Genomic DNA, 13,808 nt, shown 5'->3' on the forward strand with positions numbered 1-13,808 from the left:
TCTCTCTCCAATCGTTCTCTCTTTCTCTCACGCACACACACAGTTTATGTGCTCTCTCTCTCTGATGGCACCATGCTCTGCGGTGTGGATTTATTCATTCTCCTGATCATCAGAGCATTTACCTTCCGGTTGTATTAACCATGCACCAGGCTCCTGGCCATGCCTGGCTAATGGGCCTCTAGCTGGGGGAATGACCGACCACAGCCCCCCTCTCCCCACTGCTCCTGGTAATGAATCTGCATGCGTGGGTGGGTAGGTGGTGGGCTCAAGCACATCTGGATGGGAATGAGGTGATAAATCAGCGTTTGCCCTCGGTGCCCGCCATGCGATGCTCCAGTCACTGAGCATGAAGGGCAGCTGAATGGCAGGGGATGAGGAGGAGGAGGTACGGAGGTACGGAGCGTGTTCTGTTGTCCTCTATAGAGGCCGTAGGGAGAGAGGCCGACATCGCACCATACTGTACACACAGTCCAGTTCATGATCTGATGGAAGTGGTCTGTATCATCGTATACTAATACAAGAGATTTTATCATATTTTGGGTTGTTAAAATGTGATATCAGAGAAATGTTAATATAGATATGTTAAGGACGATTTGGTATTTAATATGTATGGCATAATATAGGGATGTGTATGGTAAAGCTCTTGCCAAATGTATTTTGGATGAACACGACAGACCACAGCTAATTACACCGGCACAGATGTTCATAGGGGTCCTGACGGACTACCCCTCACACCCCAGGCTCACACACTTTGATCAATCACCTCCATTTAATCCTCCTGCTGGACTTGTGCCCAGCTACTAGGCTAGCTAGAGCTAGCGCCTGCAAACACCACTCACATTCACGCCGCGGAAAGTACTGAAAAGTGTTCTTATTTTGTGTCATCAACATTTCTATGCAAATCTGAAATCAACTTCTAAAAGTCATCTTTAGTTCCCCTTCATCAAACAGTGATGCTGTGAAGACATTGGGTTAGCTAGCTAGCGCTTATCGCCATCTTGCCCTGCCCTGACTCCCATTCCATTGACGTAATGACTTGGGCTTTTCCTAGAACCCCTACATGCATTCTCTGGTATTTCAAGATCCTCTTAATGACTGTAGGGCAGGCGTCCCAAATGGCACCCTATTCTCTTAACAGTGCACTCCTTTTGCCCAGGGCCCTATGTAGGCAATAGGGTAACAATTTGGGACACATCCCAAAATCATCTGTTTGTAATCGATGGCCCAGTCTAATGGACCCAGGAGTGGATTTACACTAAATAAAGAGAGAGGGACAGATCCCATTGTTCTCCTCAGCTGTGAGAGGACTGGGGGATTAAAGCTTGAGTAGCAGAGAAAAGAAGGTTAGGAGAGAGAAGGAAAGAGCGGGAAAAGAGAGGGAGGGGGGACAGAGGAGGTAAGAGGCAGGGAGACAGACTGGGGGAGAGGGAGGGAGGGAGAGAGAGGGAACCAAAGCCCTGGGTTTTCTGACTCTCACATATCAGCTGGCGTCGGTGGAGGCCTTCAGTCTAGGCCGGGAGATTTTCTCATACCTGTTAGAGATTAGGAACCATCTTTTTTTCTTTACTACACTGGGATCCTCCACAAAAGCTGGAAGGTAGGATGGCAGGCAGGGGCTGGAGTATAGGTCTGGATCCCAAATGACATCCACTTCCCTATGTAGTCTATTACTTCTGACCAGAGTACAAATAGGGGCCTGGTCAAAAGAAGTGCACTACATAGGGAATAGGGTGCCATTTCACATGAATCCCAGGTATTAGTTCACAGTAAGTATAGTCTGAGTCTATGGGCTTAACTGAGGCTCTCTCTCTCGTCTCTCTCTCTCGTCTCTTTCTCTAGTCTCTCTCTCTCTCTCTCTCTCTCTCGTCTCTCTCTCTCTCTCTCTCTCTCTCTCTCTCTAGTCTCTCTTTCTCATCTCTGGTTAGTTTCAGACAATAGGGATAAGCAGTGCTGTTCACAGCAACATTTTCTCATGGAAATCCCATCTGCAGTCAGTACAGTCCTTCTCTATGAGATCACTCCCAGTCCAGGCCAACCCCAGCTCAGGCTCAACCACTGTAGTCTCACATAGTACTCTGCTCTTCTCCACACTCACTCTCTCACACGCACTCACACACAGTCAGATTGCACGGCGCAGCAGTCTCTCACTTAACCTCTGTCTTTCCTGCCCAAGATCTTTATTTCTCGCTCGCTCTCTCTCAATTCAATTTCAATTTAAGGGGCTTTATTGGCATGGAAACATATATGTTATCATTGCCAAAGCAAGTGAAGTAGGTAATAAACAAAAAGTGAAATAAACAATAAAAAAGTGAACGGTAAACATTGAACTCACAAAAGTTCCAAAAGAATAAAGACATTTCAAATATCATTATATACAGTGTTGTAACAATGTGCAAATAGTTAAAGTACAAAAGGGAACATAAATAAACATAAATATGAGTTGTATTTACAATGTATTGGGTTGTATTTACACTCTCTCTCTCTGTAGCCCCATCTCACCTAGAGTACTCCTACACACACCTACCGCTGTTGCTGTATGTATTCTTTACTGTGTTGACCATACACCAGTACATCTCTCTGTCCTCCCAGCCCTGTGTTACCTTGACTCTGTGGCCCCTGATGTTGTCCAGAGCTGAGAGGCGGCGTCTCCTGTGACATTTATGGTCCTATATCTCTTAATTAGCGCCACCTAACCCGCCTGTCTGTCTCCCTCTCTCGCTCTCTTTCTCTGTTTCTCTCTCTCGCTCTCTTTCTCTGTTTCTCGCTCTTGCTCTCTCTCGCTCTCGCTCTCTCACTCTCTGTTTCTCGCTCTCTCTCTCTCTGTTTCTCGCTCTCTCTCAACCTCATACCTGTCTCTATACTGCTCTATTTCTCCCCCCCCCTCTCTCCCCCCTCTCTCCCCCTCTCCCCCTCTCTCTCTCTCCCTCCCTCTCTCTCTCTCCCTCTCTCCCTCTCTCCCTCTCTCCCTCTCTCCCTCTCTCTCCCTCTCTCTCCCTCTCTCTCCCTCTCTCTCCCTCTCTCTCCCTCTCTCTCCCTCTCTCTCCCTCTCTCTCCCTCTCTCTCCCTCTCTCTCCCTCTCTCTCCCTCTCTCTCCCTCTCTCCCCTCTCTCTCTCTCCCCTCTCTCTCTCCCCCTCTCTCCCCCTCTCTCCCCCTCTCTCCCTCTCTCTACCCCTCTCTCTCTCTCTCTCTCTCTCTCTCTACCTCTCTACCTCTCTCTCTACCTCTCTCTCTACCTCTCTCTCTACCTCTACCTCTCTCTCTCTCTCTACCTCTCTCTCTCTCTCTACCTCTCTCTCTCTCTCTCTACCTCTCTCTCTCTCTCTCTACTTCTCTACCTCTCTCTCTCTCTCTCTACCTCTCTCTCTCTCTCTACCTCTCTCTCTCTACCTCTCTCTCTCTCTCTCTACCTCTCTCTCTCTCTCTCTCTCTACCTCTCTCTCTCTACCTCTCTCTCTCTCTACCTCTCTCTCTCTCTCTCTACCTCTCTCTCTCTCTCTCTACCTCTCTCTCTCTCTACCTCTCTCTCTCTCTCTACCTCTCTCTCTCTCTCTACCTCTCTCTCTCTCTCTACCTCTCTCTCTCTCTACCTCTCTCTCTCTACCTCTCTCTCTCTCTACCTCTCTCTACCTCTCTACCTCTCTCTACCTCTCTCTCTCTCTCTACCTCTCTCTTTCTCTACCTCTCTCTCTTTCTCTACTTCGCTCTCTTTCTCTACCTCGCTCTCTTTCTCTACCTCTCTCTCTTTCTCTACCTCGCTCTCTTTCTCTACCGCTCTCTTTCTCTACCGCTCTCTTTCTCTACCTCGCTCTCTTTCTCTACCGCTCTCTTTCGCTACCTCGCCCTCTTTCTCTACCTCTCTCTCTACCTCTGCCTCTACCTCTCTCCCTCTACCTCTCTCTCTCTCTCTCTCTCTCTACCTCTCTCTCTCTACCTCTCTCTCTCTACCTCTCTCTCTCTCTCTCTACCTCTCTCTCTCTACCTCTCTCTCTCTCTACCTCTCTCTCTCTCTACCTCTCTCTCTCTCTACCTCTCTCTCTCTCTCTCTACCTCTCTCTCTCTCTCTACCTCTCTCTCTCTCTACCTCTCTCTCTCTCTACCTCTCTCTCTCTCTACCTCTCTCTACCTCTCTCTCTCTCTCTACCTCTCTCTCTCTCTCTACCTCTCTCTTTCTCTACCTCTCTCTCTTTCTCTACTTCGCTCTCTTTCTCTACCTCGCTCTCTTTCTCTACCTCTCTCTCTTTCTCTACCTCTCTCTCTTTCTCTACCTCGCTCTCTTTCTCTACCGCTCTCTTTCCCTACCTCGCTCTCTTTCTCTACCTCTCTCTCTTTCTCTACCGCTCTCTTTCGCTACCTCGCCCTCTTTCTCTACCTCTCTCTCTACCTCTGCCTCTACCTCTCTCCCTCTCGCCAGGCTGTGGAGGCACAGATCAGGAGTTTTGGACAGACCCCATGTCAGCTGCTCATCGAGCCACACCAACCAAGGAGCTCTGCCATGCAGGTGGTGAGTCTCGCACACACGTACGCGCACGCTCACACCGACTGACCACCATACCATGCCCAATACCATGCCCAATACTGTACACAATACCGTGCCCAATACCGTGCCCAATACCGTACACAATACCATGCCCAATACCGTACACAATACCATGCCCAATACCGTACATATTACCATGCCCAATACCGTGCCCAATACCATACCCAATACCGTACACAATACCATGCCCAATACCGTACACAATACCATGCCCAATACCGTACACAATACCATGCCCAATACCGATACCCAATACCATACCCAATACCATACCCAATACCGTACACATTACCATGCCCAATACCGTACACAATACCATGCCCAATACCATACCCAATACCGTACACAATACCATGTCCAATACCGTACACAATACCATGCCCAATACTGTACACAATACCATGCCCAATACTTTACACAATACCATGCCCAATACTTTACACAATACCATGCCCAATACCGTACACAATACCGTGCCCAATACCATACCCAATACCGTACACAATACCATGCCCAATACTGTACACAATACCATGCCCAATACTGTACACAATACCGTACACATTACCATGCCCAATACTGTACACAATACCATGCCCAATACCGTGCCCAATACCATGCCCAATACCGTACACAATACCATGCCCAATACCGTACACAATACCATGCCCAATACTGTACACAATACCATGCCCAATACTGTACACAATACCGTACACATTACCATGCCCAATACCGTACCCAATACCGTACACAATACCGTACACAATACCGTACACAATACCATGCCCAATACCGTACACAATACCATGCCCAATACCGTACACAATACCATGCCCAATACTGTACACAATACCATGCCCAATACCATGCCCAATACCATGCCCAATACCGTACACAATACCATGCCCAATACCGTACACAATACCATGCCCAATACCGTACACAATACCATGCCCAATACCGTACACAATACCATGCCCAATACCGTACACAATACCATGCCCAATACCGTACACAATACCATGCCCAATACCGTACACAATACCATGCCCAATACCATACCCAATACCATACCCAATACCGTACACATTACCATGCCCAATACCGTACCCAATACCATGCCCAATACCATGTCCAATACCGTACACAATACCATGTCCAATACCGTACACAATACCATGCCCAATACCGTACACAATACCATGCCCAATACTGTACACAATACCGTACACATTACCATGCCCAATACCGTACCCAATACCGTACACAATACCATGCCCAATACCGTACACAATACCATGCCCAATACCGTACACAATACCATGCCCAATACTGTACACAATACCGTGCCCAATACCGTGCCCAATACCGTGCCCAATACCATACCCAATACCATACCCAATACCGTACACAATACCATGCCCAATACCGTACACAATACCATGCCCAATACCGTACACATTACCATGCCCAATACCGTACACAATACCATGCCCAATACCGTACACAATACCATGCCCAATACCATGCCCAATACCGTACACACTACCATGCCCAATACCGTACACAATACCATGCCCAATACCGTACACAATACCATGCCCAATACCGTACACAATACCATGCCCAATACCGTACACAATACCATGCCCAATACCGTACACAATACCATGCCCAATACCGTACACAATACCATGCCCAATACCGTACACAATACCATGCCCAATACCGTACACAATACCGTACACAATACCATGCCCAATACCGTACACAATACCATGCCCAATACTGTACACAATACCATGCCCAATACCGTACACAATACCATGCCCAATACCGTACACAATACCGTACACAATACCATGCCCAATACCGTACACAATACCATGCCCAATACTGTACACAATACCATGCCCAATACCGACCGAGGCCCAATGGAATAGCCTTGACGGTCTCTGACTGCTAGTGTGTTAAATGACGGTCTCTGACTGCTAGTATGTTAAATGACGGTCTCTGACTGCTAGTGTGTTAAATGACGGTCTCTGACTGCTAGTGTGTTAAATGACGGTCTCTGACTGCTAGTGTGTTAAATGACGGTCTCTGACTGCTAGTGTGTTAAATGACGGTCTCTGACTGCTAGTGTGTTAAATGACGGTCTCTGACTGCTAGTGTGTTAAATGACGGTCTCTGACTGCTAGTGTGTTAAATGACGGTCTCTGACTGCTAGTGTGTTAAATGACGGTCTCTGACTGCTAGTGTGTTAAATGACGGTCTCTGACTGCTAGTGTGTTAAATGACGGTCTCTGACTGCTAGTGTGTTAAATGACTGTCTCTGACTGCTAGTATGTTAAATGACGGTCTCTGACTGCTAGTGTGTTAAATGACGGTCTCTGACTGCTAGTGTGTTAAATGACGGTCTCTGACTGCTAGTGTGTTAAATGACGGTCTCTGACTGCTAGTGTGTTAAATGACGGTCTCTGACTGCTAGTGTGTTAAATGACGGTCTCTGACTGCTAGTGTGCTAAATGACGGTCTCTGACTGCTAGTGTGTTAAATGACGGTCTCTGACTGTCTCTGACTGCTAGTATGTTAAATGACTGTCTCTGACTGCTAGTATGTTAAATGACTGTCTCTGACTGCTAGTATGTTAAATGACGGTCTCTGACTGCTAGTATGTTAAATGACGGTCTCTGACTGCTACTATGTTAAATGACGGTCTCTGACTGCTAGTATGTACTGCTAGTATGTTAAATGACGGTCTCTGACTGCTAGTATGTTAAATGACGGTCTCTGACTGCTAGTATGTTAAATGACGGTCTCTGACTGCTAGTATGTTAAATGACGGTCTCTGACTGCTAGTATGTTAAATGACGGTCTCTGACTGCTAGTATGTTAAATGACTGTCTCTGACTGCTAGTATGTTAAATGACGGTCTCTGACTGCTAGTATGTTAAATGACGGTCTCTGACTGCTAGTATGTTTAAATGACGGTCTCTGACTGCTAGTATGTTAAATGACGGTCTCTGACTGCTAGTATGTTAAATGACTGTCTCTGACTGCTAGTATGTTAAATGACTGTCTCTGACTGTCTCTGACTGCTAGTATGTTAAATGACGGTCTCTGACTGTCTCTGACTGCTAGTATGTTAAATGACGGTCTCTGACTGCTAGTATGTTAAATGACTGTCTCTGACTGCTAGTATGTTAAATGACTGTCTCTGACTGCTAGTATGTTAAATGACTGTCTCTGACTGCTAGTATGTACTGCTAGTATGTTAAATGACAGTCTCTGACTGCTAGTATGTTAAATGACGGTCTCTGACTGCTAGTATGTTAAATGACTGTCTCTGACTGCTAGTATGTTAAATGACGTTCTCTGACTGCTAGTATGTTAAATGACGGTCTCTGACTGCTAGTATGTTTAAATGACGGTCTCTGACTGCTAGTATGTTAAATGACTGTCTCTGACTGCTAGTATGTTTAAATGACGGTCTCTGACTGCTAGTATGTTAAATGACGGTCTCTGACTGCTAGTATGTTAAATGACGGTCTCTGACTGCTAGTATGTTAAATGACGGTCTCTGACGGTCTCTGACTGCTAGTATGTTAAATGACGGTCTCTGACTGTCTCTGACTGCTAGTATGTTAAATGACTGTTTCTGACTGCTAGTATGTTAAATGACTGTCTCTGACTGCTAGTATGTTAAATGACTGTCTCTGACTGCTAGTATGTTAAATGACGGTCTCTGACTGCTAGTATGTTAAATGACGGTCTCTGACTGCTTGTATGTTAAATGACTGTCTCTGACTGCTAGTATGTTAAATGACGGTCTCTGACTGCTAGTATGTTAAATGACGGTCTCTGACTGCTTGTATGTACTGCTAGTATGTTAAATGACGCTCTCTGACTGCTAGTATGTTAAATGACGGACTCTGACTGCTAGTATGTTAAATGACGGTCTCTGACTGCTAGTATGTTAAATGACTGTCTCTGACTGCTAGTATGTTAAATGACAGTCTGACTGCTAGTATGTTAAATGACGGTCTCTGACTGCTAGTATGTTAAATGACGGTCTCTGACTGCTAGTATGTTAAATGACGGTCTCTGACTGCTAGTATGTTAAATGACTGGCTCTGACTGCTAGTATGTTAAATGACTGGCTCTGACTGCTAGTATGTTTAAATGACAGTCTCTGACTGCTAGTATGTTAAATGACAGTCTCTGACTGCTAGTATGTTTAAATGACAGTCTCTGACTGCTAGTATGTTAAATGACTGTCTCTGACTGCTAGTATGTTTAAATGACGGTCTCTGACTGCTAGTATGTTTAAATGACGGTCTCTGACTGCTAGTATGTTAAATGACGGTCTCTGACTGCTAGTATGTTAAATGACGGTCTCTGACTGCTAGTATGTTAAATGACGGTCTCTGACTGCTAGTATGTTAAATGACGGTCTCTGACTGTCTCTGACTGCTAGTATGTTAAATGACGGTCTCTGACTGCTAGTATGTTAAATGACGGTCTCTGACTGTCTCTGACTGCTAGTATGTTAAATGACGGTCTCTGACTGCTAGTATGTTAAATGACTGTCTCTGACTGCTAGTATGTTTAAATGACGGTCTCTGACTGCTAGTATGTTAAATGACGGTCTCTGACTGCTAGTATGTTAAATGACGGTCTCTGACTGCTAGTATGTTTAAATGACGGTCTCTGACTGCTAGTATGTTAAATGACGGTCTCTGACTGCTAGTGTGTTAAATGACGGTCTCTGACTGCTAGTGTGTTAAATGACTGTCTCTGACTGCTAGTGTGTTAAATGACGGTCTCTGACTGCTAGTGTGTTAAATGACGGTCTCTGACTGCTAGTGTGTTAAATGACGGTCTCTGACTGCTAGTGTGTTAAATGACGGTCTCTGACTGCTAGTATGTTAAATGACGGTCTCTGACTGCTAGTATGTTAAATGACGGTCTCTGACTGTCTCTGACTGCTAGTATGTTAAATGACGGTCTCTGACTGCTAGTATGTTAAATGACGGTCTCTGACTGTCTCTGACTGCTAGTATGTTAAATGACGGTCTCTGACTGCTAGTATGTTAAATGACGTTCTCTGACTGCTAGTATGTTAAATGACGGTCTCTGACTGCTAGTATGTTAAATGACTGTCTCTGACTGCTAGTATGTTAAATGACGGTCTCTGACTGCTAGTATGTTAAATGACGGTCTCTGACTGCTAGTATGTTTAAATGACGGTCTCTGACTGCTAGTATGTTTAAATGACGGTCTCTGACTGCTAGTATGTTAAATGACGGTCTCTGACTGCTAGTATGTTTAAATGATGGTCTCTGACTGCTAGTATGTTAAATGACGGTCTCTGACTGCTAGTGTGTTAAATGACGGTCTCTGCTTTGACTCGCTCTCGCCCGTCTATAGTCTTTCCTCCCCCCCCATTATCCCTCCATCCTAACCCTGGGAAATGTAAGCTCTGGTTTTAAACCCATCTCCTCTCGTCGTCAGAGAGGGGTGAGGTATGATTTTGGGTGTAGGGGGGCAGATGAGGGTGAATGGATTAGCACTGTGGAAACATGGTCCTGAGCCAAACTTCCACTCTACACCTTAGACAGACAGACAGACGAGGGGACCAGGGGAGAACCAGAGGGAGGAGGACCGGCTGGGAACAATGGCCCAAAGGTGACAGGCTTTTAAGGGGCAGGAAGAGGGGGTGAGGTGGGGGGGGGGATGTGGATGACGTGCCGACTTGAGCCCCCCAGAGCCCCCATTAGCGGGGTGGCCCTGTGGTGCTGACAGCTGGAGACCATTGGCGCACACACACATATGCACAAACACACACATATGCACAAACACACACATATGCACAAACACACACATATGCACAAACACACACATATGCACAAACACACACATATGCACAAACACACACATATGCACAAACACACACATATGCACAAACACACACATATGCACAAACACACACGCACATAGCGCTGCCCATATGCCACCCCTGTTTACCAAACACCCCATTAGCTCCTCACCACAAATCCAAATAATGCCACATTCATCCACAGGTTGAGGGTCGAGGGTTTGCTCTTTTTGAGGGTAGATCAGTTTTAATATTGCAGATAGAACCCAGAATCTATCAAATTCATTGTTTGCGTAATTTCTAATCCCCCTCATTTAGATTTTTTATTTCTTTATATTTTTCCCCCTACCATCCCTCCCTGATTGGAGTACATTTAACGGAAAACAATACTTCTACTGCTACTTACAGCTATTTTCTCTCACATAACTATAGAACTAACTTTAAATATATTACTTATTTCCTCTGTCTGCAAGTGCTGGATTTTCACACACAGCGGTCAATCCACCATTAATTCTGATCTTAACTCCAACTAAAAGATTAACCCATTTTTCCCAGTATAATGCCATTTTATCATTTCCTTTTGCAATACATCCCTCTCTGTGATGTCTTACGAGGGTCCTGACTCCAAAAGCGAGCCACCGATGGACAGTACCAGAAAATATGTTCTGTTGATTCTGTTTCCTCCCCTTCTAATGTCTTAATGAAATCAGAAGTAGACTATCCTGGCCTGGCGTACAGTATACTATTAGTAACAGTGTATTAACTCTTCCACTCTTACAGTGGGGTGCAGTACAGCAGGGTACAGCAGGGTCGTGTGCAGTACAGGAGGGTCGTGTGCAGTACAGGAGGGTCGTGTGCAGTACAGTAGAGTCGTGTGCAGTGCAGTAGGGTCGTGTGCAATAGGGTACAGTACAGTAGGGTACAGTAGGTTACAGTACATTAGGGTAGGGTGCGGTACAGTAGGGTGCGGTACATTACAGTACGGTACAGTAGGGTATGGTACAGTACATTAGGGTACAGTAGGGGGCAGTACAGTAGGGTGCAGTACAGTACAGTAGGGTGCAGTACAGTACAGTAGGGTGCAGTACAGTAGGGTGCAATACAGTAGGGTACAGTACAGTACAGTAGGGTGCAGTACAGTACAGTAGGGTGCAGTACAGTACAGTAGGGTGCAGTACAGTAGGGTGCAGTACAGTACAGTAGGGTGCAGTACAGTAGGGTGCAGTACAGTAGGAGCTGCTGAGATGAGAAGGGAGCAGTAGAATAACGAGGTGAGAAATGGGGAGACACTTTCCTAGACAAATAAACGCTAGGTGGTTGAGCAGGGCCTCAATTCCCTGTGGTGAGACACACACGTACACACGTACACACACACACACACACACACACACACACACACACACACACACACACACACACACACACACACACACACACACACACACACACACACACACACACACACGTACGTACGGAAATCCATTGGAAACTCGACCCCAGTACTGGAGCAGGAGGGCATATGAGTCCATACTGGTTAAAGGTGTCTTATATGTAATTGTTTGGCCTCTCCGGTGGTGGTAGGTGGGCCTGGTGTGTTTGGACAGGTTTGACGTGTCCTAGGTAGACTGATGTTCAGTGCCTTTCTCTTTCCATTCACACCAGCAGCAGATGAGGGACTTCTTTCCTTCTCTCTCTTATTTCTTTCTCTCTCGCTCGCTTTCTTTTCCTTGCACTCGCAATTTCTCTTTCTCCCTCTCTCTTTCTTTCTCCCTCTCTCTTTCTCTCTTCCCTCGCACTCTCTCGCTCTCTCGCTCTCTCTATCACTCTCCCTCCTCTTCTCTCTCCTTCTCTTTCTCCCTCTCTCTTTCTTTCTCCCTCTCTCTTTCTTTCTCCCTCTCTCTTTCTTTCTCCCTCTCTCTTTCTCTCTTCCCTCGCGCTCTCTCGCTCTCTCTCGCTCTCTCTATCACTCTGCCTCCTCTTCTCTCTCCCTCCCTCTCTCCCTCTCTTTCTCTCTCTCTGACTCATCCCCATTAATCTCTGTGTCCTTCTCCACCTTTGTTTTCCATCCTTCCCCCTGTCTGAGTGTAGTGTGGTGTCAGACTCCGGTCCTGTCATGTCCCCCTGTCTGAGTGTAGTGTGGTGTCAGACTCCGGTCCTGGCATGTCCCCCTGTCTGAGTGTAGTGTGGTGTCAGACTCCGGTCATGGCATGTCCCCCTGTCTGAGTGTAGTGTGGTGTCAGACTCCAGTCCTGGCATGTCCCCCTGTCTGAGTGTAGTGTGGTGTCAGACTCCGGTCCTGGCATGTCCCCCTGTCTGAGTGTAGTGTGGTGTCTGACTCCGGTCCTGGCATGTCCCCCTGTCTGAGTGTAGTGTGGTGTCAGACTCCGGTCCTGGCATGTCCCCCTGTCTGAGTGTAGTGTGGTGTCAGACTCCGGTCCTGGCATGTCCCCCTGTCTGAGTGTAGTGTGGTGTCAGACTCCAGTCCTGGCATGTCCCCCTGTCTGAGTGTAGTGTGGTGTCAGACTCCGGTCCTGGCATGTCCCCCTGTCTGAGTGTAGTGTGGTGTCAGACTCCGGTCATGGCATGTCCCCCTGTCTGAGTGTAGTGTGGTGTCAGACTCCAGTCCTGGCATGTCCCCCTGTCTGAGTGTAGTGTGGTGTCAGACTCCGGTCCTGGCATGTCCCCCTGTCTGAGTGTAGTGTGGTGTCTGACTCCGGTCCTGGCATGTCCCCCTGTCTGAGTGTAGTGTGGTGTCAGACTCCGGTCCTGGCATGTCCCCCTGTCTGAGTGTAGTGTGGTGTCAGACTCCGGTCCTGGCATGTCCCCCTGTCTGAGTGTAGTGTGGTGTCAGACTCCGGTCCTGGCATGTCCCCCTGTCTGAGTGTAGTGTGGTGTCAGACTCCGGTCCTGGCATGTCCCCCTGTCTGAGTGTAGTGTGGTGTCAGACTCCAGTCCTGGCATGTCCCCCTGTCTGAGTGTAGTGTGGTGTCAGACTCCGGTCCTGGCATGTCCCCCTGTCTGAGTGTAGTGTGGTGTCAGACTCCGGTCATGGCATGTCCCCCTGTCTGAGTGTAGTGTGGTGTCAGACTCCAGTCCTGGCATGTCCCCCTGTCTGAGTGTAGTGTGGTGTCAGACTCCGGTCCTGGCATGTCCCCCTGTCTGAGTGTAGTGTGGTGTCTGACTCCGGTCCTGGCATGTCCCCCTGTCTGAGTGTAGTGTGGTGTCAGACTCCGGTCCTGGCATGTCCCCCTGTCTGAGTGTAGTGTGGTGTCAGACTCCGGTCCTGGCATGTCCCCCTGTCTGAGTGTAGTGTGGTGTCAGACTCCAGTCCTGGCATGTCCCCCTGTCTGAGTGTAGTGTGGTGTCAGACTCCAGTCCTGGCATGTCCC

At 47.3% G+C, this 13,808-nt stretch overlaps 1 protein-coding gene across 6 annotated transcripts in view; it reads left to right on the forward strand.

The window, feature by feature from the left end:
• LOC106610178 (lipopolysaccharide-responsive and beige-like anchor protein) overlaps positions 1-13,808 on the forward strand; it is a 308,280-nt gene that overhangs the window by 265,982 nt on the left and 28,490 nt on the right. For all 6 annotated transcript variants that reach the window (XM_045722739.1, XM_045722741.1, XM_045722742.1 and 3 more), the window contains one exon: positions 4,413-4,502. In XM_045722739.1, the coding sequence (XP_045578695.1) occupies positions 4,413-4,502 (90 nt within the window). The remainder of the gene's footprint in view (positions 1-4,412; positions 4,503-13,808) is intronic.

This window comes from Salmo salar, chromosome ssa08, assembly GCF_905237065.1.
Source record: "Salmo salar chromosome ssa08, Ssal_v3.1, whole genome shotgun sequence".
Lineage (NCBI taxonomy): Eukaryota > Metazoa > Chordata > Actinopteri > Salmoniformes > Salmonidae > Salmo > Salmo salar.